This window comes from Podospora pseudoanserina, chromosome 2 (assembly GCF_035222485.1).
Source record: "Podospora pseudoanserina strain CBS 124.78 chromosome 2, whole genome shotgun sequence".
Classification (NCBI taxonomy): domain Eukaryota; kingdom Fungi; phylum Ascomycota; class Sordariomycetes; order Sordariales; family Podosporaceae; genus Podospora; species Podospora pseudoanserina.
In genome coordinates this window covers 2,401,975-2,429,683 of record NC_085921.1, presented here as the reverse complement: position 1 = coordinate 2,429,683, position 27,709 = coordinate 2,401,975, and the positions used below count along the sequence as shown (strand labels likewise).

Genomic DNA, 27,709 nt, shown 5'->3' with positions numbered 1-27,709 from the left:
CATTGGTCGGCGTTTGGGACATTTGGGAAAGGGCCTCAAGAGGGAAGCACAGCACAGGGTATATGAATGGTCGTATAAAAGAAACAAAAGTGGACTACAAGACAGAATGACCACACATTCTGTTATTGCTAGGACACCGTTGCCCAACCTTACAAACTTGACGCTATTCCCCAACCAGTGACAAAGTTGCTTACTTCCAGCCACAACACCGTTACTAAGACGCCTCCCGTACCCGTTTTTCACCCCCTCCTCCAGAACCACCCCATCAACCACCCCGTCATCGTCTCAGTCGTCTCCTACTCCGACAAATTCTCCGAAAACCTCGACTCCCTCCCCAACGGACTCGACCTCCCATTGCTCCCCGCAACAGGAACCCCCAACCTCCCACCCAGCGTCCTCGGCGGCGTCAGCGGACTCCCCAGCTGACTCCTAGCCTCGACAAACTTATCCACCGTATGCCCGTCATCACTACTACTCAAACTGCTCACCGTCCTCTCCGAGACATCCGAGACAGGCACGCTAACTTGCGATATCGTCCTCGCTGGCGTAACCGGACGGACAATCGCAGGTGGAGGAGGGTTCAGCCCACTTGCCTCCCCGGGCTCGTCGTGGGGTTGTGGTCTGCCTGCCATCGCGACTTCGTGCAGGGAGGAGCTAGTTCCAAGGTTGTCTGCTCCCGAGGTGGAAGGGCGGTTAATCGCTGCCTGGGGTTGGGAGCCGGCTACGGATGGGGAGCTGGAGTTGTTGTGTACCAAGCGAGCAAGGGCTGCTCCGCCTATGAAGGCCCCTTTTTTGGCTGTGCTTGGGTCGTTGGGGCCTTCTGCTGCGCTGGAGGATTTGGCGCGAGGACGGGGGAGCCGGGATAGAAGCCAGGTGCGGACTTTGCCGTGGGATTCTCCTTCTGATTTGGGGGATTTTTCAGGTGAGGAGGGTGTTTCTTTGGTGATCTTTTTCCGGCGGGGGAAGCTGATGGAGAGGGCGTGCCGGTGCGCGGTGGTGGGTTGCTTGTCCTCTGTCTCCGGTGATGGCTCGGCGACGGGCTCGACGGCTGTCTCTTCGGTGTCAACTGCTGGTGGGGGGCCAATCACCTCCTTCTCCTTCTGTTTACCCTCCATCGCCGCCAGCTTATGCTCCTGTTTGATGGCTTTGATTTCCTCCTTGCGTCTCTTGTTTTCTTCCTTGAGCTCAGCTTTGCGAGCCTTTTCGTCTTCCTTCTGTTGGTCTTGAAAATGTTAGCAGCTGAGACGACACTGGAAGAGAGGAGTAACATACCTTTGAGTTTCTTATGAATATCTTGTACCTCTTTCTCTCTCAGCCTTTCCCTCTCAGCCTCTTCCCGCCGTCTCTCTTCTTCCAGACGCTCCTCCTCTAATCTCGCCTGTTCACGTTCAGCCCTCTCGTTAATTTCGTCCAGCAAAGGTTGAACCTTTCTGGCGGCAATCGCGTCCACCTCAGACTGGTCCATAAACTTTCCACCACCGATATCAATCTTCCCAGAGTGATACGAAGTATTGTTCTCGTCGAACCTCGTCTGAGCAGCTATCAAGGCTTTGCGTTCCCAGTCACCCATGGGCTTCGCCTTGATTCCGCCCTTTTCTGCCAGCACCTTCTCGTCCATGTCGTGAAGTTGAGCCCGTACGTTGCGTTGAGCAGCGGCAAGTAAAGCTTGCCGGTCCTTGGCTCGTTTCTCTTCATCGACCTCGGACAGCTTGCTATTCAGCATCGACATTTGCTTCCGGATGTGCTGGGAACGTCGTTGGTCCTCGAGGAGATCTCCGTCACTAGAGGAGCGTTTCCTAGTGAGCCTCCCTCTGATCGTTCCGAACTTGGTGCGGCTTGGCCCTCCTGGTGTTCCATAATAGTCCGACATGTTCCGATTCTTCTGATGCTCCTCCTGCAGTTTAGCAAGGCGTTCCTGCGCCAATCGATATGCTGCCTCCTGCAGGTTATTATGCATGACGGGAGGTTCTTCATCGGCATCTAGTGGGCGATTTGGGCCGTGTCGGGGGAATGATGAGGATCGGGCATGTGCTTTCGTGCTCTCCTCTGTCCGACGTTGCTGTTGGTTATACATTCTCTTGGCCATGGCCACTGCTGAAGCATGAAGCACATCGGCTCTCTGCTTTTCCTCCACTTCACGCCTGACGGGTGGGTTCGAAGTAAACATCCTCCTGTCCATGGTGGTGAATGGAACGGCTCCTCCCGTTTCGGATAGCGTTGGTCGGTGTGCTATTGTGGCAGCGCTCAGGGCATTCGAAGCGGAGTTCGCTTGGTCAGGATATGTCTCTTGCACCACAGGTTGAGGAGTCGACTTTGCTCGTGGTCTCAAACCTGCCATGGCCCCCTTGGCAGCGCGCAGAGAGTTCTGCCTCCCAAGAGTAGCTGGTTCCGGGGTCGTCCCAGCTGCATTTGATACGGTGATGGCTGGCGGCGGCGGCGGTTTGTTAGCACTAAAAGCCAGGTTTGCCGCTGACGACACCCACTGCGATGGCGGTGATGATGGTGCTTTCGGTTGCCGTTGTGCTGAACTAGCAGCCACAGCGGCTTGAGATCCGGCGGTGCCAACGGGCTGGTTCTCACGGCCGACTGGTGATGTCTTGTTGCCGGCAGCCAAGAGCGCGGCGGTTGAGGCGGATGTACTGGTGATGTTGGAGTTGGGCTTCCAGACTTCTGTCGGTTTTCTGTTTGCCCAGCCTAGTGTGGCAGCAGCACTCGCAGCAGCAGCGCTCCCCTCGGTCAGTCCAGCAGATGGGTAGCCGGGAAGGTCTTCGGCGTTTGCATATCTCAGGCGGCCCGTATTATCTGCAGAGTTGTAAGTTGACGTCAACAATGGGGCAAGTCAGAGGAAGGAACCTCCGCAAGGAACTTACTCGGAGCTATGGGACGAGGTGCGACCCCGTGTGTGGTTAGTGACGCCGACACCATTGCGCTATGTATGTTGTGAATGTTTAGGTATGAAGGTTGCGCAATTGATTGAGATTCGTGAGTGGAAAAACGAAGTTGCACAAGAAAAGCCCAAAGTCCCAGTTCAGGCAGATGGCGGAGATGATTTGCGACTTTACGTAGGCAGTGAGTTGTGCTGTAGACAAAATTCAATATTCCAGGCACAACAAAAGATGCAGGTGATCGGTGAGATGGGATAGCCAGCTCGGTGGTGAGAATAGGTAGGCAATAGATTGATAGACAGCCTGGTCGGATAGGTCGGTCTCAGCGTTTGTATTGGATTGTCTGATGAGCGCAATCATAAGGGCCGGCAGAGTTGGTCTGATGTTGGGCAAAAAGAAATGGAGCTGGACCCAGTTCTAGGCTATGAGGGCTTTGTGTTCCATGAGATAAGACGGCCTTCATCTCCAGACTGTTGGCCGTTCGGCGGCTTGCTGGACAAAGCATCGTCATCTAGCCTGGCCGACGTCATCGCCCTCATCAGCAGCTCGCCCTCTCACACCGTCGACAGCTGCAGTGCAACCCTGCAGTTGACCCGCTGCGAGTGCCAGAAGCAGCTGAGTTCAGGTGGCTTGGGATCCCCGCCCAGCGCCGCCACAGCAACCATCAGCTGCTGCACAGGCCATGGGTGGCTTGGCATTGAGAAAGCCACACATCGTTGAAATACCTGTAGGTCCCTTCTGCTTCATCGACATCAGCCTGTTCTATGTACTTCGGGATGTCTGAAGAACCGAACAACCACTGGTGCAGGCGGTAGTACTGGGAGACATAATACCACATAGCATTTCCGGCGACACCCGTTCTCGCCTATCCCAAAGTTGCCTACCTTCCTCCCCGGAAATAAGGAAATACGAAGTAGCAAATGCCACAATGACAAGTACACTTTCAAAATCTCTCTGTCTCTTCTGTCTTCCAAAAACCCGTGATGTGTGTCGTGATGCACTCACATCCCCAACCCCGCCCTACGCCAAAACCCCACTGTAATTCACCCCTGCTATCCACTCCGCCGGGCTCACTCACCATTGGCGATCACGAAACGTCGTCTGTGCGCCGCCTCGAAACCCTTGACTCGTGATCGAGCAAAACAGCTCACCACTTGTTCACAACAAGCTCCAAGCCATCAAGCAGCCTTCACATGACCGCCCAGAGCATCGACTCCCGAACTAGCCAATCGCGTGTAAAGCTTTGCCTCCTCCAAGCCCTGGGCATATCACCATGCTTGATACATGGTCCGAACTCGAGGACACCGAGTACAATGAGTTTGACGGCATTATCAACTTTCGTGATGTCGGCAAGACGGTGAATGCATTTCTGGGGAAGAAGTAGAGAAGTCCACATTCTTACAAGTCGTGTAGATGCAGTGTGATTAACATTGATTCCATAGAGTACTCAAAGAAGGCATTCTTTTCCGTTCGGCAAAATTGGACGATGCTTCGTACAAAGACAGGATCCGTCTCACAGAGGTCTATGGCATCAAATCGGTGATTGATCTCCGCTCAAAGTACTGCCCCTATTTACTATCTTTTCTTCTGATCAAGAACTCTGAATGTACTTTTTGTTCATGTTACACTGGTCACCTTGCCAATGTCTTGGGTCATGTATACCTAGACAGACTGCTTTCCACATAATGCTGTTGTATGTCTCTCATCTAATCTCATACTAACCTCCCCACAGAACCGAGCACCTCAATGCCCAAGAAAAGCACAAATTCCTCCAAAAGAACCTCCCCCTCAAAATCCCCGGCATCACCTACACCCGAATCATCCTCCCCTCCCGCCGCTTTGAGCTCTTCCTCCTCTGGCAACTATCCTGGTTCAACATCTTGTAAGACACCCTTTCTATTACCTCGACCTATTCCACCATCAAGACCTCAAAACCAGCCTCATCTTCACGTTTCATCCACCCTATCATTTCAACCTCTCTATACCGCCCCCCCCCCCCAACCCCGGTAACTGACAAGAGAACCCAGTAAATTCCTCTTCCTCTACCCCTCTCCCGCCCCCACGCAATCTCCCTAATCTCAACCCACGCTCTCGGCCCGCTAGGCCTCCCTCCCTCTCCCTCAACACCCTCTCCCACTCCTCCCCCTCCATCTCCCTCTGCCTCTCCTCCTGCCTCTCCGGCCATCCCAAAATAATCCACTGCACCCAAGGAAAAGACCGCACCGGCCTCCTGACCCTCCTCATCCTCCTCATCCTCCACACCCCAGTCCAAGCCATAACCCACGACTACCACCTCACAAACTCTACCTCCCCCCTCATCCGCTCCATCCGCCTCGCCGAGGTCCGCGAGGTCGGCCTCCCCGACTCGTTCGCCGAGACAGACCAAGCCATGGTATCGTCGGTGATCTCCTGGCTGGACGCAACCTACGGGGGCGTGGACGGGTACCTGGATGCCATCGGGTTCGGGGAGCAGAAGCGGGAGCGGTTGAGGGAGATCCTACTCTGCCGGGGGGAGGATGATAATGATGCAAAAGAAAAGGACGTGGGGATATCACCAGCTTCACCCTCGGCGTCGTCGTCGGATTTGGAGGAGGGGGACGTGATCGTGGTTCAGATGGGGAAGGAGGTGGGGATTTGAGATGGAAAAAACAAAGGCTGGGAAACGGGAAGGGGGTTCAAGAAACGTATATATATTCTTCGAGCGATACACAAACATACCTCACACATGGAGACAGGGTACATACAGTCAGGGTATACGAGATCTAGCGTAGACAAGGAACAGACATAATCAAGCACATATTACCTCGAAACGCATATCAAAGTACCTGCCTGGTAATTGTTCATGACTGGATTTGGCTCCTTTTGATGGCATTTTGACGGCTGTCGGATGAACTGGATATTTGCAAAATCCCCAAAGACGTACAACACAAAATAACAATCAAAACTCTGGACAGGCATATCGTGAGGCTCAGACAAAGTCTTATTGCTACGCTGAAAATCATCATGCATGGTCACACGTCACCAATCACAACAGCCACCTGGCCAAAATCTGGTATCAGAATTCATTGATGTGACGCGTAGATGCCATTATCCGTTACGCCGATAAAAGTACCCACAACCAGTCGCTCTTTTCCCTTTTCCACTCCACCAGCAGCTTACTCCTTGAGCTGACCAAGGAAGTCAGCCTTGACGCGAACAGGCTTGCCCTCCTCCTTGACCTCGCCGAGCTTCTCCCTGGCAAAGGTGGCGGCATAGGGGTTAAGACGGAGCTGAACCTGCTTGTTGCGCAGAGGGTTCTTCTTGAGGACGTGGCCACGCTTGGTCTTGGCCTCACCCTTGGGGGCGCGGAGGACTGACTGGATTTCGGAAGAGTTGATGAGACGGGTAAGGTCGGCGTTGGCGACAACGTTGGAGGGGAGGAAGAAGCCCTTCTTGGACTCGTAGACGGCATCAAGCTCCTTGATGGCGGCGGAAGTCCAGATGACGAAGCGGCCGAGGTGGCCACCGGGGGCGAGCTGGAGGAGGTTGAGGGCATCGACGGGGCTGGTCTCGACACCGGGGATGTTGCGGAAGCCCTGGACGAGCTCCTTGCCGTCGGTGCTGGGAGAGTAGACGACAAGAGGACCACGGCGCTGGCGGTGGCGGCGGCCTCTGAGCTTACCCTTACCGGCACGGAGCTTCTTGGAAGCCTTGACCTTCTCGAGCTCGGGACCGGCACCGACAGCCTTGAGGAGACCGACGGCAGCGGCAGTCTTGGAGGCAACACCGAAAGCGGCGGAGTCGATGACGAGGGGAACCTCGGGAACGGTAGAGACCTGGTGGCCACGGGCCATCAGGAGAGGAGCGACGGCAGAGGCAGCAAGAGCGGAAGCGGTAGCGAAACGCCTGTCAAAACCTGTTAGAAACCCAACGTCCCAAATCTCCTCGGAATTTCGATATCACATACTTCTGGCCCTGGTTGACCTTGACGTGCCACTTGCGCCAGATCTTGGTAGGGGCGAACATGCGACCGGAACGGCACATGTTACCGAAGGCGGCCTGACCGGCACGGTGAGTACCACCGCCGGAGACACGGGGGATACGGGCGACAGCGCGACCTAGATTTCATCCTCAATCAGCATTCCATACCCAACTTTTTGACGATATTCCCCCTCCCCCCCCTCGTTTTCGTCTCGCATGGTGTTCCTCGTTTTCTCGTCTCTATCGACCGCCCAACCCCATATTTCCTTCCCCCTCTCTCTCTCGTGCTCCCCCGATTCCCACAACCCATAAAGAATTCGACTCACCAGTGCCCCAAGACTCGGCAGAGGTCTGGTGACCAGCCTTCTCGGAGACGGAGTAGGGCTGTCTCTTGTTCTTGGCCATGCCGGTGTGGACGTGCTTGACGATATCCGGGCGGATAGGGGCGCTGAAGACCTTGGGGAGGACCTCAGTGGCGCCGGTGGCCTTGCCATCGGCGCCGAGAACGGTGACAGTCGGTCTGGAGGCCATCTTGTCCGGTGCTGGGACAAGTGTCGAAAGAGGCTGTTAGTTTTTGGGTTCGAATCAGTTGGATGTTGATTTTGGGAGAGCTTCCGCAATTTCTCGTCGGGCTGGACAGGAGGAAGGGCGTTTGCTTACCTGGTCGGTGGGCTGGTTGTTGAAGTTCGAAAAAGTCGGGACCAAGCTGCAGCTCCAATTGAAATTTTGCAATATTTCGCAGAGCGTGTGCCCGTGGGGTCGCCAGTGCACAACCCACTGGCCCTAATCTGCGCTAGGCCGAAAGGGTGGTGGGAGTCCACCTGAGCCCAGCTGGCAACTCGGCTGGCAGGCAGCCGGCAGCACCGTCCTCACTTTCATCATCATCAAACTTCCTAAATCAGCATCAACCGCCATCAATTCACCATCGATGAAAAGCATTGGCGGCGTTAGGGGTGGTCTCTCTTCTGTCTTCTCCTAACTCTGTAAACTATCTCTCAAACGTAAACATATCTGGTATCTTGCCTCCTCTATGTCTTCGAATAAAATATTCACAAAAGAAACCATTCCTCTACTCTACAACCTTCAACTTCCTAATCAACTCCTGCACCTCCCCCTCCACCATCTCCTCATCCGCCCCCTCCCTCTTCATCTCCATCAACACCTTGTACCTCTTTTCAATCTCCACAATCGCCCTCATCCTCTCCAACACCTCCTTCTCCAAAAACCTCCAATCCGCACGCTCCGCCGCCAGCCTAAACACATTCCTCATCCTCTCACTATACAACTGACAACTCGCCAGCCCCTCCACCCTCTGCATGTGCTTGTAAAAGTTCCTCGGGATCTCCCCCTTCACATCCCCTCCATCCTGTCTGTCCTGCTCCAGCAACGGCACCACCACCTCCCAAAAACACTCCCCACAAACCGTCATCTCCGGCAGTCTCTCCATCATGAACCATTTCTTATTTCTCAACGGCGTGTTCCTCTTGCACTCCTCATAGTGAACCGTATCCCGTACCTTGTCCGCCAACAGCACCAAGTCCGGCGCCATCATCATCTTGACAGCCTGATCGCTCACCCCCTCCAGATGGTCCCACAGATCCATGAACCGTTTTCTATCGGGGGAGTAATGCATTTCACATGTGCCCTTCATCGGCTCATTGTTATCCAGTGGGACAAACACCCCCGCCAAGTTGGGCAGCAAGGCCTCGCAGGTTTTGGCGCACGAAGAGCAGACTTCGAACCCCGGGATGGGGCGCGGATGTCGCGAGTTGGGCGACAGAATGCCGTACCAGATTCTCGTGGCTCGTACACCTCCAGCGCAGGGCTGATGCCGAGCAGCGACCAGGGAGGCAGCTTGCAACAGGCGAAGGTCCGTATGGTTGTGTTTCAACGAGAGGATAAAGGCGATACGGTACCAGAACTGACTACCAAAGTCGCACGATACAGGCTGCTGGGGTGGTGGGGCAGGGAAGAACAGATGTTGGTATGTGGAATTGGCAAAGACATCTTTGTAGCAGTCAGGACAGATGATAAAGTTCTCTGCGCGTTGGAGCGTCATCCACTGCCCGGCTTCGGATGCTTTGTACGGCGAGGTGGGGTTCTGGAAGTGGCAGGTTGGTAACTGAGGAAGTAACCCCTTGCCTGCGTCCTCCAGATACCGGCGAACGGAAACGACCTGGGCGGCCGGGCTGGAAGTCTCATCAAGAGGATCAAAACGGCCCTTTTGCCAATACATCACTGGTGATTTGGGATCAAGAGACGATTCTTGTCGCAGAATGCCGATTGCTGGGTTCTTGGCCTGCGGTCTTCTGCTGTCCAACCCGTTGGTCCTTCCAAGAGAGCCTGCCATCGATCCGGGCTGGGAAGAGGTGCTCATGCTGGCATCTCGGCCATGCCCCGTACCTCTCCGTCTGGGCGGCGAGGGCGAGTTTGAGCGGTAATCCGACCTGCCTCGGGTGTGTCTTGGGAAAGTTGCGTGTTGCGGACTAGGGTCTGGTGAATCATCAGTGGGGAAAGGCAAGGGCGAGCCGGTCCTTGGCTTCGGTGCTCTGGCTTGCTCAGGTGAAACCATCTCTGGAGGATACTCCGGCTCCATCGACGGATGTGTTGGATATGGCCGTTCTCCCCGGGGTTGCCGACGTCCACGGTGGTTATCATCACTAGAATAGTCATTCCTCTCGCGAGTGTTGGAACGGCCATGGCGTGCAACATAAGCTTGAGGGATTGGCATGCCTTCCCCGGCACGGTGGTTGCGATGTTGAGAACTTTGAGGCCCTCTTTGGGGTGAGGTCTCGGGTTTCTTCCGTGATGGATCAAAGTTGATGCCGGGCGCCATGAACGACATGATGTCATCAGCACCGCCGTCATCAAAGCCTTCAAAATTTCCAATAGGGTAGACCATCGACCGCGGCCTGTCCCGAGTTCGGTCATCACGGGGGGGTCCGCTGACAGTGGAGGATGCTCTCTTATGACCTCCGGCGCTAGGGGGATAACCAGGATCTAGTCGAGTTGATGATCCTCGGTTGCCAGATGTAGTTCTCGGATCGACCCGGTCACCTCTGGTAGAGGGACTTCGGGCAGATGCTGGGCTTTTTCCAGTGTCATAAGCCCGATATTCCCGGTCCCGCCTTGCACTGTTGGAATACTTGACGGCAGGCGTCAGGAGTTCATCGTCCCGTGGTGGCCCGGGTCTCGCGCTTCGTTCGTCTCGGGCGCTGGGGCGGTCCCGAGAGTCCTGGTCAATAACTGGTTTCTCCCTATCATGTCTACTGTTTGACCGGCGAACTCGAGCGGTCGGATCCTGGTCACGCTCGTCGAGGTGAGTATCCAGACGGGGCAGATCTTGGTGGCTCTTTCGTCTGGGTAGCTCGGCAGGTTTCCTGTCGCCCTTGTCATCTTTGCTTTCCTTCTTGTCCATTCCCTCTTCGTTTGGTGGAACGATCACATATTTCCGACAAGTGTTGGCCTCATAGTGCTCATCCTCGGCTGCGGACCCATCTTCCCCGGCTCCAGGAATAATCACAAATCGTCTCTCGGGGTTGTGCTCGTGAACCGGGAGCAAGAGAGGCTGTTGATCAACTTCACCGCGGTATGGGGGTTCCTCCTCAGACACTACGCCGGCCAGAGACTCTGCTGACTCCTTCGCTAGTGACTCATGCTCCTCTTCGACAAGTGGGCGGGGTGCTCGTTTGCTCTTCGGGACGCTGATATTTGATTGCGGTCGTACATCGCTGTAGTAAGACGGTGTCTCTCGGTATCTCGCGGGGATATCGTTGTATGATCGAGTTGGACCATCGTTGTATGTTTTGGGCGGTTCATCGTGGTAAGGCTTGGCTGGTCTATCGCTGTACTCTCTAGTCGGCCTATCGCTGTAATCTCTAGACGATGGATAGTTGTTTGACCTCGACGGCTGATCGTCTTCATAGGGACGACGGTCACTGCTCTCGTTAGAGACATGAGCTTCCAAGGTCTCATGATATACATACGGATGCGGGCTTCTTGAGCGCGAAGGGATGGTCCATGACCCGGTCTTGAGGAGAGTTTCGATGTTCCTATCGCCCATGCTTGCGTTTTGTTCAGAGTGTATCGGTGCTATGGTCCAGCGGGGTGGTTCGGGCTTGACCCTAGTGTAAATGCATCGTAAGGCGGGGTAGATGGAGTGGTGGGTTTGGTTGTGCGTGTACAAGGGGCGCTTGACAGACTCAAGCTGGACAAAGTGAGGTTGGGGTGTGTTTGGGCAAGCTATGAGCAAGTAGACAAGAGTAGAAGCTATCGAGAATCGGGACGGGGAGGAAATAGCGGAAGAGAAACAAACAGCTACGGCAAAGACCAAGTGGGGGGCCTCTGGTGGTGGTTGGTAGGTGCTGCAGTCCAGCTGCAGTATTCCTTGGTTGCAGCGTGTGGCCGCCAGTAAGGGAGATGGATTTGGGCAGGGGCGGCCTGCGCAATGGGGACCTGGAGACCGGAATCACGATATTCATTGGTTCTCAGAGACCGTTTTACAAGCGTTTACATTACCTTACAGGCGCCTGATGATGTGGACTTTCCCAGAGCCCATCAAGCCCAAGAGGCTACAAACAAGTGTCTGCGGCACCGTCGAGAGAAAGACAACATCAGACTGTCTGACAGCCAGTTGAAAGGGGCGTTCGAATGTTCTGCGAGATGACATCGTTCATCACATCACCCCTCCGCCGCACAGCTTCTGGGCTCTGCCCCTCAGTGCCCCTGCACGGACCCCTAGGGATCTCTTGACATAATGGTAACCCCACTTGGCGCTTCTCGCGCTCATGTTCTGGCCCGACCGACGACAACGACAACGATGGGTGAATCTCATGAGCAGATGCCTCACGATCCTCTCATGTGTGGTCAGCGAATGATCTTACACGACTTTGTCTATCGTGTTCCTGCCGTGGTTATGCATCGAGATGCTTGCCTGATGCATGCAACTGCACATCCGTCATCTCACAGGACCAATCACCACGGGTCGGCTGGTTGCCATGTTCCAGCCACATCCAACATGACGGTCGTTTCAACGCTCCAAACCAGGCCTCCTTCGTCAACCGCCCCCAACACCTTGATAGAGAACAACTCCAGGGAAGCCATGGCTCCAGCACCATCTCAAACTTCATCTTTCTGGGACTTTGGTCTATCCTAGATCCTAGCAAGATATTGAGCTCATTAATCGCCAAGTCTCGCCTTCACCAACTCAGGTCATTTTCACGAGGGTCCCTCGACCAGCTAAGCCCTACGACACTAAGCCTCTTTGGGAATCACATATCGTTCTCTTACACTTCCAGAAAACATCGGCAGCGACAGAAGCCACGCCAAACCACCATAATGTGCAGGTGCGGAGGTGGCTGATAGTGTAGGCTTTCCGTGAGGCTCTACGGACTTTATATTTTCTCCAAGAGCTTTCCCCATATGGATACCAGCAGATGTTGACCTACGCGGTCGTTAATGGCATAGCAACCTGGTCACATCGGAATCCCAGGACAGGTCGGTCGGTCGGTCGACTCCGGGTCGAAGTGTAACGGATACCTCAGACAGTCTTACATAGCCTCGCATACTGCTCGCAGAAAGTCGAGATACCCAAAAGGATAGATGTATATGAAGCCCACGACTCACCCCCAACATGTTGAGAACCTCATTCGATACATCCTACCTATACTCTGGTCATGCATGGATCATAAATCATCGTATCGATATCTCCGATCTCAATGTCAGAAAACCCCATAGGCTTGCGCAAAACCAACCTGTTACCCAGCACCTATCCAAAGGAGGCTGTGGGAACGTCGTGCATGACACTGCCCTCGACCAGACCCGAGATCCATGTTGGCGGGAGAAGAAACGACCTCCAAAAGGGCCAGACCATTCAGGTGCCTCTCGAGTACAATATTCGCCAAGTGCCATTTCTTAGCTAACGCAACGCTGTCCAAAATCTGGCCCTTTTCCAGGAATGTTATGCCTGGATATTGACGAGGCTGCATGGCTTGGTCTGTGAGGGACTCTTTGCATGAGGCGGAGCCTTCAGAATGTCCCCTGACTGCTACAATACAGCAACACTACAGCCAACTGTGGGATCACTTTGTTCGAGGCACAACCTGCGCAACACACTGTTCTTTTAGATGAGGGCATATACGAGTGCTTCAGACTGGACACCAGCGGGGGCCTCCTGTAAAAAGGCAAAAACATGCCACCATTTCTCAGCCTATCCAGGCCGAGTGGAGAGAAGGAAAAAGCAAGTGACTGGAGCGCGATTCGAACGCGCGCCTCTTTCGAGACTAGAATGCACCCTTCTATAGAAGAGAAGATACTGTGATCTTGAGTCTAGCGCCTTAGACCGCTCGGCCATCCAGCCTTGTTATTTGATGAAAGATGGAGGTGGGAATAGCCACCATGAGGAAAATGCCAATTCTGAGGAGCAAGATCTGAAGTATGCGGATCTGATCAAGTAAGACGAACTCAAGGACGAACCATGAAAGACAGTTCTGGACTTGAATAGCTGGACTGCTCGAGCAGTCAAAAAGTTTGTGCTTAACCCCGCATTAGCGCGGGGTCGCAAAAAAGTGAAGCTCTCAGCAAATTACGCTATTCAAGTCCAACCCTAACCCCATCCCCGCTTACTTCCGTCTCGGTACCTCTTATCGCGAGCTCTTATCGAAATATTTCCCCAATCGCAACCCCAAGCTCACCTCGAAGACGACGACGACAGCTGCCCCCGACTCCCACCCTCCCGACCGATCCCACGACGCAGGGGAATGGACCAATTGGTCAAATCACCACCATGGAGTTCCTAAAAGCCGCCTCCCTCCGGCGCCTACCGACCTCAAAATGGTCACTCACCACCCGCCGCCAGACCTGGACGTGTACCTCCTGCCTCTCCTCCTCCTCCTCCTCTCCTCGAAGATTCACCACCTCCCTCCCCCGACTCTCCTCTACCACCGACTTGCCCACCAAACCCTACTATGTCACCACCCCCATCTTCTACGTCAACGCCGCCCCCCACATCGGCCACATGTACTCCATGACCCTCGCCGACGTCCTCAAACGCTACCAATCCGTTCTCCACTCCCGTCCCGCGATCCTCCTCACAGGAACAGACGAACACGGCATGAAAATCCAGCAAGCGGCCTCCAACAAAGACATGCACCCCAAGCAATTCTGCGACGAAACCGCCGAACAGTTCAAAGAGCTGGCCTCTACAGCCCAGATATCGTACAACCGCTTCATCCGCACCACCGACACCGACCACATCCAAGCGGTGGAACATTTCTGGTTTTTGCTGCAAGAAAAGGGGTTGATATACGAGAGTAAACACGAGGGATGGTATTCCGTTAGTGACGAGGCGTTTTATCCAGAAAGTCAGATCGAGAAGAAGATGGATGCTTTCACGGGGGAGGTTTTCATGGCCAGTGTCGAGAGCGGGAGTAAGGTTGAGTGGGTGGAGGAGAGGAATTACCACTTCAGGATGACGGCTTTACGGGAGAGGTTGCTGGGGTTTTATGGGGAGAATCCGGAGTGGGTGGTGCCGGCGAAGAGGATGGGGGATGTGGTGGATTGGGTTAGGAATCATTTGACGGATTTGTCGATTTCGAGACCGGCGAGTAGGTTGAGCTGGGGGGTGAGGGTGCCGGGGGATGCGAGCCAGACGATATACGTCTGGGTGGATGCTTTGATTAATTACATCACTGCGGCGGGGTTCCCGAACTGGCAGCCGGGAAGGAGGGAGGTGGGTGGGTGGCCGGCGGATGTGCATGTCATTGGGAAGGATATTGTTAGGTTTCACTGTGTGTATTGGCCGGCGTTGTTGTTGGCGTTGGATTTGCCGATGCCGAAGAAGGTGCTCACGCACGCGCACTGGACGATGAACAGGACGAAGATGAGTAAGAGTTTGGGGAATGTGGTCAATCCGATGTATGTCATGAATGTGCACGGGGCGGATGTGTTGAGGTTTTACCTCATGTTCGAGGGGGGGATTGGGAATGATGCGGATTATAACAATGATAACTTGCTGGTGAAGCACAAGAAGTATTTGCAAGGAGGGGTGGGGAATTTGGTGTCGAGGATAACGAGGTCGAAGCTTTGGAATCTGAAGGAGATTATTTCGAGATCGCCGAGGGGGAGGATAGAGTTCCCGGAGGACAACTTGGCGACGCTCCCGGCGATTGTGGACAAGCACATGGAGAATCTGGATCCTGTCTCTGCTCTGCGGGCCATCATGGAGGTCGCAACTCAGGTATGTCTCTTTCTTTCCCTTTCTGAGAGCCCGTTCTAACCATGATAACCCCAGGCCAACGCCCTTCTCTCGGAAATAGAACCCTGGAGGTTAAAAAAGAGCACCACCCGAGAAGATCATGATCTCGCCGACGAAATGGTCTGCCTCGCTGCAGAGAGCCTACGGGTTTGCGGTATTCTCCTACAGCCCTTTCTCCCTACCAAAGCAGACCAACTCCTCGACATGCTCGGGGTGTTGCCAGAAAACAGGACATTCAAAAACACCGAGCTCTTCTCAGACACTAGCTACGGAGTGCCAATAGCCAACCCCGGCAAGGGAAGGGAAGACAGTCTATTCCCTGCGTTATACCAAGGCCTACAAGCAGCCGAGGAGAAGCTAAGGACTGTCAAGAAGGAGAGAAAGGAAGCAAAGAAGCGGCAGAGTAAGGCACAGAGAGGGAAAGAGGTCGACGAGTGGTGGAAACCGGAGGCTAGTGGTGGGCAGTCATGAGCGAGAGAGGATGTATGATATTTGTATGATAAAAGATACCATGGGATGTTGGAGTTTTTATGCTCGAAGGAAACTCTTGAAAATAACAAGCTTTTGACACACAAACCATTGCTACGGTAGTTATTGTTGCATAAGAAAAGAGTTTCTGATGAGCGCTGTGTGGGTTTCACTTTGACGTCTTCAGACAACATCTGAGAATACAAGCGTGTGATGTCCTTGGGTGTTCCATCTCAAATGTTACAGGCTGTCAAAAGCTGGGAAAACTCCATGCTTCAATATCGCCAAAAAAAAAAATGCCAGTTGCCAAAAAGTATAAACAAAGTCAGCTGCCAGCATAAACTTTCTCCCCAACCCCCTGACCCTCTCTCTCACCACCCCTCTCAAGCCTCCCCGTCCCCCCCCTTCTGATATCTCACCACCCTCCCCCCCTGCCCTCCCCCCTCGACCCACCCCTTGATATCCCTCAGCACAAACTTCACCTCCCCAAAATAATTCCTCGCCCCCTCCTGCACCCACCCAAGCTTATCCCTAAACAGCTTTATACTGCTCTCATTCCCCTCCCCAATCTTAACCATCAGCATCCCCAACCTGGGCACCTCCACCCCTTCCTGTCCCTCCTCAACCTTGTCACCAACATACTCCCTCATCACCTCCCCCCTATGTTCCCAAACCCAACCAACAAAAGCCCTCACCACCCGTTCCCCCAACCCCTTCCCCCTATTTTTCGCGTCCGCGATCATGATGTCCACCTCCCCTACCACCTCTTTTGGTATTGCTGGTGCGGGTGAGGAGGTGTACTCTTCTTCGGAGGGGTATAAAAACAGGTTGACGTCGCCGAGCATTTTGGGGGGGGTGTCGGCGTCATTAGGGACCGTGTTGGGAGGGGAGAGGGAGGGGGCCAAGGGGGAGCAGATGATGAAGGTGAGTTTGTCGGTTGATGTTCGCCAGGAGAGTTGGTTGGAGTATTCTTCTTCTAGGGATAAAGGTTCGCTGGCGGTGGCGAGTTGGATTTCCTAAAGGGCAGGGGCGGGACGGGGAGGGGTTAATAAAGAATGGGGGATGTAGGGGATGTATCTAGGAGGGGGTATATATACCGGGTCTTGCATCCATTGGTGGTAGGTTGGGACGTGGTGGGCTTCGTAGGGGACGAGGAGGAGGGTGGGGGTGGAGATTGCTTTGGGCAGTGGGTGTTAGCAGTGAGAAAATGAGAGGGCAGGGGAAAAGCTTGCCTATGTGTTCATTTAGCTTCATTTTGGCGGTTGGAAAGTGATAGGTGATGGTGTGTTGTGAGGGCTTGTGTGAGAAGGTGATCAAGTGAGTGAGCGGCAAAAACAGTTTTTTGTGGAGATCAACGAATTTGTGAGCGAGTGGCTGCGTGAGGCACCGCCAGTTCCACACACTTCATATCTCAAAAGAAACAAGCCATGATACTCTCAATTCAACGGCTATATTATTTTGCTCTCGTAAAACAGACCCAAAAAGAAAACCCAGTCATTTTTTTCCCATCCCAAACCCATTACTACCGTCATTTTGTGTCAAATCAAAACCCAAAAGTCTTCTTATACCCCTCCAAAATTTCCCAACTCACGTTACTCCCCCCACAAACAACAACAACCACGTTCTTCCCCTTCCACTCCTCATCCGACACCCCCTTCCCAACCTGCTCCCTCAACCACCTCCCCTGATCCTTATACACCCCCGCCAGCGTCGCCCCACAGCTCAACTCAACCATCACCCGCCCCTCATCCAAAAACCTAACACACGCCTCCGCAGCCTCCTTATCCGTCACGACCCCTGAGACAAACCCCCCCTTCATCTGCTGATACCACTCCCACGTCCTTCCACTGACCGTCCTAGCGCCCAAGCTCGTCGCCAAACTCGTAATCCCCTCCAGCGTGACCAACTCCCCCTTGAGTGTGCTCTGAAACAACGAATCCGCCCCCTCGGTCTCAAGCGCCACAACCTTGACCCCATCCTCCAACCCATGCTTGTGAACGCCCTCGCAGACACCGTTCACCAACCCGCCCCCTCCAACATTACAAACCACCGCATCCATTTTTTGGCCTTCTGGCATTTGCCTAACCACCTCATCAATCAGGGTAGAAGCCCCGCGCCAGATGGCAGGGTGATCAAACGGGGGGACGTAAACATTCTCCACACCGGGGGTGTCCTTGGCGAGAAGTTCCTCGCGGAGAAAAGTGTCGGCTTCGATCCAGGACTGACCTTTCTGTACGACCTGGGCGCCGGCGTCTTTGAGCTTTTGGACCATGAAGGGGGAGGTGGAGAGGGGGACGACGATGGTGGCGGTGCTGTTGGGGAGGGAGAGGGAGGTGGTTGCGCAGGCCAGGCCGGCGTTGCCGCCGGAGGAGCAGAGGAAGTGGGTTTTTGTTGTTGGGGGTGGATTGGGAGGCTTCGAGCATCATGTTGCCGATTCCGCTGGGGAGGAGGGTTAGCGATATGAACCAGGCAAGGGGGGATAAGGGGGAAGGGGGAAACATACCGGGACTTGAATGACCCAGAGGGTTGGACGTTCTCTAGCTTGAGGTAGATGTTGCACCCGGCGTTGCGGGACATTTGGGCCGAGTAGATGAGGGGGGTTTCGATCCATGGCTGGAGGGTGTCTTGGGCTGTGGTGGTGGTGGTGGTGGTGGTTGTCCCCTTGGTGGATGGGGGAGGAGAGGGCGCAGGTGTGGGAATGGAGGCCATGGTGACGATGGGAGTGGTCTTGGTGGTGTTTGTCGGATAAGGGAAGGGAGCATGAATGGAAAGGGGGCGTGGGAAATCCATCTTGACTGAGTAACGTAGGTATAAGTAGGCGGGCAACTGATAAGATTGATATGATAAGAAGGTGTGATAAGGAGGTAAGCTTTCAACCAGTTCAAAACTTCAGATATCCCGAGTCAAGACAGCGAGTCGGCTGTGATCATGAATCTTTGTTCCCTTCCTCTCCCGAGTCCGCTCCCGGGCCATTGGTCCTTTTATAAGTTTCCCAAAGCCTTCAATCGCCATCAAGGTGCTCTGTACATTACTCTGTACACATCTCACCGTTCTTCTCTCGTCGATTCCGTGCATGTTTCGGCATTGCGAAAACGACACAATTAGCCAACCGCTTGTTTCACCCAGGCTAGAAGCGTGATCTTGTGATCTAGAAGCTTTTTCCAGCTTTTCCCGCTATTACCTGATGGATTCCAGAGGGGGTGACATCCCGTGACAGGTTGGCTGCTACACAGGATACTCACAGACCCTCCGCCTTTTTCGGGAAGGTCCCCTAGTTGGCAGGGCGTGATCAATTTTTAGGACCGCTGGCGTCAACCGTTGTTTTGTCGGGCGGTGTCAAACACGGGAAGAGTGGACCAGTCCGCTTATTACCGGGGTTTGTTTCTCCAAGAGTCCAAACTCCCTTTTTTTCGGTCCACATTCTCCAACTTTTCTTCCTTCCCCTGTCTCCAATCTCCAATCTCTCAACCTGTCATCGGTGGCCGTTGAGGCAGGTGTTGGATTTGTTGGTTTGGGAACAGAAATGTTGCAATCGGCATGTACTCTTCCTGCACAGCATGTACAGTCCGCGCCCTATGCCGTTGGTCTTGTCTTGTCACGTCGGCAAGCTGCAAACTGCCCTTGCATGAGATACTACCGTGGCCTCGGCATGAGCCTCGACAACGACACGATTGCGAATTTTGGTGTCTGGTTGGCCAAAATGTCACCGTGACCAAACACCAGTTTTGCTGACACACGCCAAGTCCAGGTGTTCGATCCAGCTGTTCAACATTCGCATCCCCCTCACTCATCAATGAACCCGCACTTTGCCCTCCTCTCCCGGTCATACTCCTCATAGAACCCCCTCCAGACCAGCTTGTCAGGGCAGTCGTCCTCCCCCCTTCCCCTTCTTTTTCTCCTCCTCTCCTCCTTCTCCGCCTCCTCACAGCTCGGCAGCGCATCCCTCCACTGCCGATCAGTATGGAACATCCAGGGCTTTGGCAACGGCCAGTCGCTAAAATGGACCAGAAAGCTTCTTTTGACCTCCGCAACCGCGTCCCACTGCTCCCCATCCTCCCCATCCTCCCCTTCACCGACCAGGTACCTCGAATGGTCCTTTGATCTGAACTCCCCCGTCAGCAAAGCCAGTCCCCGGTGCGGCAGGATCATCGCCGAGCCCTTAAACAGCCTGTTCACCACCTCCATGTCAAACTCTCCCGAGTCCATGGCGTCCTTGACGATCCTGTCATGGCGCCTGGTGTTCGGCTCCAACAACATGACATGCGATCCCAGAATCTGCTCGTTGATGGAGAGAGAAGTATTCCTCAGATCCCCCAACCAATACGCCCTCGGCACGGCAAGAACCGCCCTCGGCGCCTCGAAGTAGTGGTCCATGTTGTTCAGCACTAGCGTGTCTGAATCAAATGCCAATACGCGAGTGTAGCCGACCAGGGAGAAGGCGTGGAACTTTGTGATGGAAGCTCCCCAGGTGGCATCACCGTTTGGGAGCTGCAGCACGGGGGAGGGGTGCAGGTTGATGTGCGGGTATTCGGTTCTGATCTTGTTCATGATGCGGAATCGCCTCGCGGAGACGGCTGATTTGCCCTCGGAGTTCCATGTGTCGGGGTAGATCAGTGCGAGCTGGTGTTTTGTGTTGAATTCTTTTAGTCGGGAGAAGTTGATCATCTTTTCCTTTCAGTCAGCACATCCACTTTCCCTATGTTCCTGAGGACAGGGGAAAAGAAAAAAAAGAGAGAGAGAGAAAAAAAGAGAAAAAAAAAAAAGAGAAAAAAAACTTGAAAAAAAAAAAGAAAGAAAAAAAAAGAGAGAAAAAAAACTTACGGCATTGCAGAGGTAATCCAGATCGGTGGTGTACTGCACATAGGCAAACTTGGCCTCCTCTTGCACTCTTGTCCGGTTGTAGACCACGTTCTGTATCGTTGAAAACGCAGGTTTCTTTTTCTGCCCCGTCAGCGACCTTGCCGCTGATTCCAGGGCGACATGGCCGTCGTATTTGACTGTAAAGAACGAGACAACGACGATGAAGCCGAGGACGGCTGTGAGGGTGATGATTCGGCGGGAGAGGAGCATCGCGAGTAGTTGTCGGTGGGCACAGAGTCGGGCCTGAGAAATGGCCAGACCACCGGGAACAACGTGCTGTCGATGGAAAAGTCGCTCCTACCCTATCTTTTGTGTCCAGCGACCAAGATGCAAAAGTCGCGTGCATACACCTGCTCATTTTACTTTTGTGCCAGCCCCAAAGCACAAGACCCCTGCTCCATGGCAACTTTTTTATTCCCCGTCGTATCTAAAGCTATATCTCTTGGCAGGAGTCGAAATATGGTTGCCTGGAAAGGCTTCTTGTACAAATGTCGCGCAAAAAAGCCATGATGGGTGGGTTCATCGTGAGATTTTTGAGCAGTTTGGTGTTGAGGTGCCGGGGGAGTGGTTCACACGTGGGAGGGTGACGCGTAAAGATGCTGTGTAGGGGTCTTGGCGGGAGTTTGGGGGACAGGGGTTGGATACGGATGCCAAGAGGGGGTTGGAGGTTTGGGTTCGTGTTGGTGGTTGAGGGTGAAGAGGTGATATTGATAGGGCTGTTGTTCTGGTCGATATCGAGGTGGGTTTGGGGGGTTGTGGTGTGGGTAGTTGGGAGGTTTGCCCTGGTAACGGGATTTGCTATTAAGGTGGTGTTTACCCCTGAGCCCCTGAGTGGATGGAAAGACATGTGTCAGTTTTCTAGTGGCAGACGGCGAGAATTGTGCTTGCCCCCGTTAAAGAGAAGCTCCGAGCCTGTGTGCTACTGGTGTTGATGGATGCTGAAGAATGAGAGTGGGAAGTGGACACATGTAGTTTGCTTCGTGACAAAAAGAGTCAAAACATGTCGACATGTCAACAAAGATAGCCCTGCCGAAATGCCTGGATACCTAATCCATCGACTTTGAGAGATCCATCTCCTTCTTCTGTTCTGTGTATGCAGAGATCAAACACGAAAAACGGTGGCCGTCATGGAGAATGCCGCCGCCGAGCTGGCCCGGAGCAAAGGCGCTCAAGCGGGCCGCCTGGAGTGAGCACATGGTGAAGAGGGCTGACCTGTGAGCTCTGGCGGGGCTCGTGAAAACCTCGCACTTCAGATCATATCTCCGTTTCTTTGTGGTCAAAACAAGATTTGATATGGCCTTTGCTATCAGTGGCTGGCTGACCTGGCTCGCTCCTTCCCCAGAGCCATATCTGGCAAGAGCAATTTGAAGGCAAGTTGAGGCTCCTTTCCTGAGCTACAAAGTTGGGATGGATTTCTGCATTCAACGTCGCCCAGAGTCCAGCACACCTAAACTCAACCCGATTCTGCAGAGGACGTGGTGACTCCTACTCCATTCCTGGTCCAGCCCTGGCCTACATTTGACATTCATACAGCCCAAGCTTCCCTTCAACACCCCTTTTTTGTCCACCCCCCCCTTTTACAAGCAATCACCATCGAAGCTATTTTCCGCCTGCCAACCAAGCTTTTTCACAGCACAGCTATCATATGTGGCTCCATGATCCAGGATCCAGGAACACCTTTCAAGGTCAAGATGGCAGGCACATGCTTTATCTTTATCTACTAGCTTTGACCCTGACCTGGCGAACTGTTCTTTTCTTACTTTCGTTGACCGTGGCCTATCCATCCTTTTCATCTCAACCTTGACCCAACAAACCAACTCTTCCACAGCACCCATCACCAAAGGAAGGCCTCTTGCCTTGGTCTGGGTGGTCTGCGGCCGTACCTTCTCACCTTCCCACTCACACTACCTCTATTTGCTTCCATGTTCTATGGTCCTGGGTCTCTTCCCATCACCACTCTTCCCTTTTCTTTTAACCATCAATACACACTCCAGGTGCTTTCTTGTGCTCTGGTCAGGACATAGCACTCCATTCCTGACTGTCAGCATTCATAACAGCACCTCCTATCATCATCGTCTTCCAATACACACGTCAAGTGTCACCGATCAAACAACCCCTTTTACACAATAACCCCCTTACCTAGGTACACAGCTCCACACCACCAGCCACCTTCCAGAAAACAGCAGGCAAAAACCCCCTTTTTCCCCTGGAAGATTGTCTTTAACCTGATTAAAAGGGGCTCGGCGACATGAATTCACATTAGTCAGGATTCAAGTCTGCACAACACGGCGAAACTCACCCCAGCGCGGGTCTCGCGGAGCAAGCTGATAGCTCCCATTTCAATCTACGGGTTTTCACTCGCTCCCTTGCTCTTCTTCACATATCACTTCAGCAGAGATTTTTTCTCTCTGGACTCAATTCATTTTTTTCCCCGTCTTTTTTCACAGCAGGCTTTTCCACTAGCGAGACATCAACGGGTTATCCTGGGCAATTGATATTGGCGGCAAGACATACTCAACGGCTTAACAAGAGATTATAATTATTATCAACGAAGAGGTATGTAGGATGTGTGCAAGTGTTTGGTAGCAGTTTTTACTGATCTTTCTGGGCAGCTCAGCGTCGAGAAGTGGTCCAGTCTATTTGACAAGCCTGGCACCAGCCCACTGCCATCTCTCCCGGCAGACTAAACACCATAGTGGTCTTCACCACGAAGCTATCGGCATCATATCAATCGGATTGATACCAAGAAGAGAGGTCACACAGCTTGTCGTATGACATCTGGCGGTTCTCATATCAACACACATTGATCCCACCCCGAAGGACACAGCAACAACACAGCAAGTTCAGCCCCCAAGCACAAGCCAACATGTCGTTTCGATTTATCGCCTCCCACAGGCAGGGAGGCACCAACAACACTCCGGGCGGGAGAAATATGCCCCCCTCCTCCTCCGGGGCTGGGGCTAGGATCACGGGCGGCAGCAATGTTGGCTCCAGCAGCAGCAGCAGCTTTAGAAACAACCCCCCTGATCACTCCGCTGCTGCGCCGAATCTCCAGAGCATAGAGTTTGCCAGATGGATCTTTGAGCAGCAGCGGACTGTGGAGATGGGGGTCAGGAATGAGCAGTCGTCGTTGTCCTCGTCGTCGCCGCCCGTTATTGTTATTAGCGATGACGAAGAGGGTGGTGGTGGTGGTGGTGGTCGGCGGTCTAGTCGGTCGATTCGGTCTGTCAGGAGAAGCGGCATGGCTGTCAAACGGCGAATCGACCTTGTTGATGGTGCTGATGGTGATACCATCGTTGCCCGCCCCCCCGGCGTTGGTGTCAACAGGGGCTCTGAAATCATCGACCTCACCAGCCCCTCTCCCCCCCCTCCCCCTCGTGCCCCAAAAAGGCAGCGCACCACCACCACCCGGTATCAGAACCGAAACGAGCCAGAGGAAGATACGGGTGATGATTTGATGTGGGAGATTCATGCCCTGCTGGGGGAGCGATATTCCCATCCCCGTCGTCCCCAGCCTCGTCCCCAACCTCGTCCCCCTGCTCCGGTGGTTGAACCCTCTCCCTCCCCGAGTTCCGAACCGCAAAAACCAAAGCACCTCCAAACGCTCCCCCTAGAAATCCTAACCAAAATCTACCGCCACCTCCTCGTCTCCCCCAAACCCATCCCCGTCAAAGACCTCTTCCAAGAAGTCATCCGCGCCCCCCCCCGCCGCACCCGCACTCGCAATCCTCCCACCCCCCGACGCGCCGTACTGGCGATGGGGGAGGAGCCCGAACGGGAGTTCTCAATCGAAATCGGAATCCTCCTAGTCAACAAACAAAGCTTTGCCCAGGGCATACAAATCCTCTACGGGGAGAACACCTTCAGCTATCTCCTCCGCGACCCAAGCGCTGCCCGCACAGGTGGAGCGGCAAGAAGCAGAAGAGACGGGCAGAGAAACAGGATTGACTGGTCCCGTTACGGGGGCTTGGTAAGACAGGTGGAGATTGAGATGGAGCGGAACCGGACGGGGGGGGAGTATGCTAATCTTTTGAGGCGTGCGCTCGAGAAACTGAGGGGGTTGAGGTTGAGGGAGTTGGTTTTGAAGCTTAGTCCTTTGTATGAAAGGGAGGGGGAAGGGAGGCATCTGAGTGTGGTGAGTTTGTTTGGACGGAACGCGCCGGTTATGAGGGCGTTGAGGGGGGTGGAGGTGGATTTTTTGAGAGTGGGGGTTAATGTGAACAGTCATTTGATTGACGGGGAGGAGGAGGATGAGACCGAGGGTGAGGAAGAGGAAGGGGAGGAGGACGATGCGGTCAGGCCCAGGCGGTGGGCACTAGAGATGGGGATTGATCTTAGGTGGGTGGGGAGGGAGATGGAGAGGCTGAGACGGGAGGGGGTGGTGGGGGGAGGGGTGGGAGAATGATGAGATCATCAAACAGGCGAGGGTGGAGAGGGGGAGGAGGGCGGAGGAGAATTTGGGGAGGCTGAGGAGGTTGATTGAGGAAGCTTGTGAGATGCCTGAGTATGTGGTCAAGTTGGGGATGAGGGGGGGGTTGTGGAAGACGGTGGAGGAGGCCGAGAGATTAAGACAAGAGGAGAGGAAGAGGATGGAGAAAAAGTTTGATGTGGATGGGTATGATGATTTGGATCCGACCCGGAAGGATGTTGTTGAGTTGAGGAAGAAGGTTAGGGAGGAGAAGGAGGAGGAGGAGAAGGAGGAGAAGGAGGGGGAGGAGAAGGAGGAGGAGGAGGATAGTAATGATGAGGAGTATAGTGACGAGGAGAGTGATGAAGAGGAGGACAGTGATGAGGAGGATGACGATGATGACAACACGGACAGCGATGAAGAGAACGACAGTGATGATGATGATGATGATGATGATGATGATGATGATAATGAGGTGGTGGAGGAGGAGGAGGAGGAGGACTGGGTCGAGATCAAGGATATTCCCCTTTCCAGAAGGCTGAAGAGCTTGGTCATCAGCATTGACAAGGTCGGGGGCGGGTGGAAGTGCTTCCGGATCTGAAAGGGGGCTAACGGGCATAAGTTTATTATTTTTAGGCTTCGGCTTATCATCTCTACGCGTTGAGGTTTTGTTTCGACGCATTGTTTCTACATTATCAGGCATCAAAAATGGGACATGGGGCGTTGATTTTATCAAACGAGGCATCCGGTTCGGGAAAACAGGGCGTTCGGTAACGGAGCTTCATGCATCACTTTGGTTGCTTCGTGGGTTATCAGTTGCTCAACAGGCCCCCTGAATGGTCAAGGCATGGCAGTTGCTAGGCAACCATGATTTGAGGATATCAAGACCTCAAGACGTTGATGGGGATGGCAAGAATTGATAATAACAATGAAAATTGCCTTGATTTAACTTGGTACTTCCCGTGAGTGTTTGTCACGAGATTGGGACGAACGGGACGTGATTAGACCCCAGGAACAAGATGAATCGACATCCTCAAATTCTGGTGAGGTTGCCATGTTTAGATTCCCAAGTCTCATCCTCCGGCTATGCTAACAACGCTAATATAAAATATCTTCCTCTAGTCTCACGATGCGGTCGAAAGTCTGACCAAACTTACGTCCAACGTCTCGGTATCAACCAAGACCACCTCTTTCGTCTCACTAAACTTTGGCACCAAAACCAACCTGACCATCTGCCCGTCTGGCCCCTCAATGACCTTGCTGCCAAACTTTGGCTGCGAACCCACAAAGTACAAGTGTGGGCACTCCTTCATGACGAATGGCTCGTCATCCTGGAATGGATATGACCAGAGTGTATCTGGGGCGGTAGGGGCAGAACACCTCCACCTGCACATGGCCTCCATCAGGCCGAGGCGATCTGGGTCCTCCATGTACTTGCAGATGTCATCCAGATTCTGACCAGAAGTGCCCAGCACGCGCCAGCCTTCAATTTCTGATTCGAATGGGTTGGTTGTTGCGTCTAGCCACCCTGCCTGATCAGGATGGGTAGGTGTTGGGCCATAATACCTGGACTCGGGGAACATGGCAGAGTGGATTGGTTGTTGAGGATAAGAGACGTTGGCGGGGTCGTTGGCGCCAGGGAGCAGGGTTATTGGTAAGCTAGGGAGAAGCTCGTTGAGGAAGGAGTCGAGAAGTTGCGACGGGGCGGGATTGTATGAGGAGGCGTCGTAGCCGTATTTCTTGGCGTGTGTCTTGGTGTTGGGGTTGTTGGAGTGAGGGTCTGAGGAACTGGCTTCGGCAATGGAGTTGCCTGCTATTATCAGGCGAGAGATCTTGGATTGCTCGTTGGATTGTGTCTCTGGGTCGAGGGCTTGGGCAGCAAGGAATTCTCTCAGGACTTTCAATTCGGCACTGTAGGCTGTAGAAAATCCCGAGAACTCAAGGCCTGATATGATGGCGATCTTTTTGGAGGGAGAACCAACATCAACCATGGAGACATCTTCAGATTTGGGTTTCTTGTCGGACAGGGCCCACCGTGGTGGTTGTGGTGGAAGGTCGGCAAACTTGAGATCAATCACTTCGAATTCACCGTTGGCATTCTCCGTGCCCATGACGGCGATGATGCAGCCAGTCACCAAGAAGTAGTTCTTGAGGGGTTCGCCAACGAGTCTGATGCGACCGGAGTCGTCTTCGAGCATGACTTGGTCCTTGCCATCTTCCGAGTAGTAGTGGCCGACAGAGGTCGGGGCTGAAATCCAGCGCTGAGTATCATGTTAGCCTGAAGTCAAGATGAATCTCACACAGAGACAGAGGGCGGCTTGCGTCTTTGGACACGTCCTCGAGAATACTTGGCTTCAGGGGCATGTCCATGTAGACCGTCCCTGCCACCCAGCACAGCTCTCCCTGGCGCACATCGAGAACCCGCTCGACCTTGTTTGCATTTTCACCTCCCAGCACTGTATCATCCCATGCTTCGTGAGCGATCTGTTCCACAGCAGGTTTGATCTTGGTCAGGCGTAGGAAGTATATATCGGCAAACTGTTGTTGGTATTGTCGGGCTTTGGGCAGCGCAAATGTATTGAGTGACTTGTAGTTGGAAGGGGCTCTCTCCAGGTCGGTGTTCTTGGAGTCGGTTCTAGGGCGCACCAGTTAGTGATGTTTTTCATTGGAACTGATGAGAGACTTGCTCCTACTTTGGTGGTGCCTGTAGCAGACCGAGACCGGCAATATCTTCGAGCTTCACCATGATGGCCTGTTCCTGATGCACTTTCAGGTTACTGTCTGGTGTTTCTGGGTCGCCGAGAACAAGACGCGCAGACGCGGTAGACGCGTCCTGATGGCCTGTAATTAATTGAGTTCTGGCCCAAAAAGGTG

At 53.7% G+C, this 27,709-nt stretch overlaps 9 protein-coding genes and 1 non-coding gene across 10 annotated transcripts; 2 read left to right on the top strand and 8 right to left on the bottom strand.

Moving 5' to 3' along the window:
• Positions 1 to 33: 33 nt before the first annotated feature.
• On the bottom strand, positions 34 to 3,372 carry EIS1 (Eisosome assembly protein). Its single transcript, XM_062944298.1, has 3 exons — positions 2,871 to 3,372; positions 1,273 to 2,802; positions 34 to 1,222 (listed from the first exon to the last, which is right to left on the bottom strand). The coding sequence occupies exons 1-3, from the start codon at positions 2,923 to 2,925 to the stop codon at positions 297 to 299; spliced, it is 2,511 nt and encodes an 836-aa protein (XP_062803112.1). The 5' UTR covers positions 2,926 to 3,372; the 3' UTR covers positions 34 to 296.
• Positions 3,373 to 3,643: 271 nt separating this feature from the next.
• Positions 3,644 to 5,523, top strand: QC764_205925 (uncharacterized protein; the record flags this gene model as incomplete). Its single annotated transcript, XM_062944297.1, has 4 exons — positions 3,644 to 4,265; positions 4,328 to 4,444; positions 4,618 to 4,767; positions 4,989 to 5,523. Exons 1-4 carry the CDS (start codon positions 4,159 to 4,161, stop codon positions 5,521 to 5,523), a joined length of 909 nt encoding a protein of 302 aa, XP_062803111.1. The 5' UTR covers positions 3,644 to 4,158.
• A 321-nt stretch (positions 5,524 to 5,844) lies between these two features.
• RPL4B (60S ribosomal protein L4B) lies at positions 5,845 to 7,574 on the bottom strand. Its single transcript, XM_062944296.1, has 3 exons — positions 7,172 to 7,574; positions 6,832 to 6,982; positions 5,845 to 6,770 (listed from the first exon to the last, which is right to left on the bottom strand). The coding sequence occupies exons 1-3, from the start codon at positions 7,374 to 7,376 to the stop codon at positions 6,041 to 6,043; spliced, it is 1,086 nt and encodes a 361-aa protein (XP_062803110.1). The 5' UTR covers positions 7,377 to 7,574; the 3' UTR covers positions 5,845 to 6,040.
• A 340-nt stretch (positions 7,575 to 7,914) lies between these two features.
• Positions 7,915 to 10,263, bottom strand: QC764_205910 (uncharacterized protein; the record flags this gene model as incomplete). Its single annotated transcript, XM_062944295.1, has 1 exon — positions 7,915 to 10,263. The coding sequence occupies one exon, from the start codon at positions 10,261 to 10,263 to the stop codon at positions 7,915 to 7,917; it is 2,349 nt and encodes a 782-aa protein (XP_062803109.1).
• A 2,825-nt stretch (positions 10,264 to 13,088) lies between these two features.
• QC764_0036820 lies at positions 13,089 to 13,203 on the bottom strand. The gene has a single exon. It is a non-coding gene; the product is annotated as a tRNA-Leu (tRNA).
• Positions 13,204 to 13,515: 312 nt separating this feature from the next.
• Positions 13,516 to 15,690, top strand: MSM1 (methionyl-tRNA synthetase). The gene is made up of 2 exons (XM_062944294.1): positions 13,516 to 15,081; positions 15,136 to 15,690. The coding sequence occupies exons 1-2, from the start codon at positions 13,630 to 13,632 to the stop codon at positions 15,568 to 15,570; spliced, it is 1,887 nt and encodes a 628-aa protein (XP_062803108.1). The 5' UTR covers positions 13,516 to 13,629; the 3' UTR covers positions 15,571 to 15,690.
• A 117-nt stretch (positions 15,691 to 15,807) lies between these two features.
• QC764_205890 (uncharacterized protein) lies at positions 15,808 to 16,821 on the bottom strand (the record flags this gene model as incomplete). Its single annotated transcript, XM_062944293.1, has 4 exons — positions 15,808 to 15,974; positions 16,049 to 16,583; positions 16,665 to 16,744; positions 16,800 to 16,821. The coding sequence occupies 4 exons, from the start codon at positions 16,819 to 16,821 to the stop codon at positions 15,808 to 15,810; spliced, it is 804 nt and encodes a 267-aa protein (XP_062803107.1).
• Positions 16,822 to 17,110: 289 nt separating this feature from the next.
• On the bottom strand, positions 17,111 to 18,357 carry CHA1 (catabolic L-serine/threonine dehydratase; the record flags this gene model as incomplete). The annotated part of the gene is made up of 2 exons (XM_062944292.1): positions 17,111 to 17,879; positions 18,071 to 18,357. 2 exons carry the CDS (start codon positions 18,355 to 18,357, stop codon positions 17,111 to 17,113), a joined length of 1,056 nt encoding a protein of 351 aa, XP_062803106.1.
• A 993-nt stretch (positions 18,358 to 19,350) lies between these two features.
• On the bottom strand, positions 19,351 to 21,612 carry GNT1 (N-acetylglucosaminyltransferase; the record flags this gene model as incomplete). Its single annotated transcript, XM_062944291.1, has 2 exons — positions 20,389 to 21,612; positions 19,351 to 20,232 (listed from the first exon to the last, which is right to left on the bottom strand). Exons 1-2 carry the CDS (start codon positions 20,635 to 20,637, stop codon positions 19,351 to 19,353), a joined length of 1,131 nt encoding a protein of 376 aa, XP_062803105.1. The 5' UTR covers positions 20,638 to 21,612.
• A 4,347-nt stretch (positions 21,613 to 25,959) lies between these two features.
• cdc1 (DNA polymerase delta small subunit Cdc1) lies at positions 25,960 to 27,581 on the bottom strand (the record flags this gene model as incomplete). The annotated part of the gene is made up of 3 exons (XM_062944290.1): positions 25,960 to 27,096; positions 27,158 to 27,470; positions 27,529 to 27,581. 3 exons carry the CDS (start codon positions 27,579 to 27,581, stop codon positions 25,960 to 25,962), a joined length of 1,503 nt encoding a protein of 500 aa, XP_062803104.1.
• Between the last annotated feature and the right edge of the window lie 128 nt (positions 27,582 to 27,709).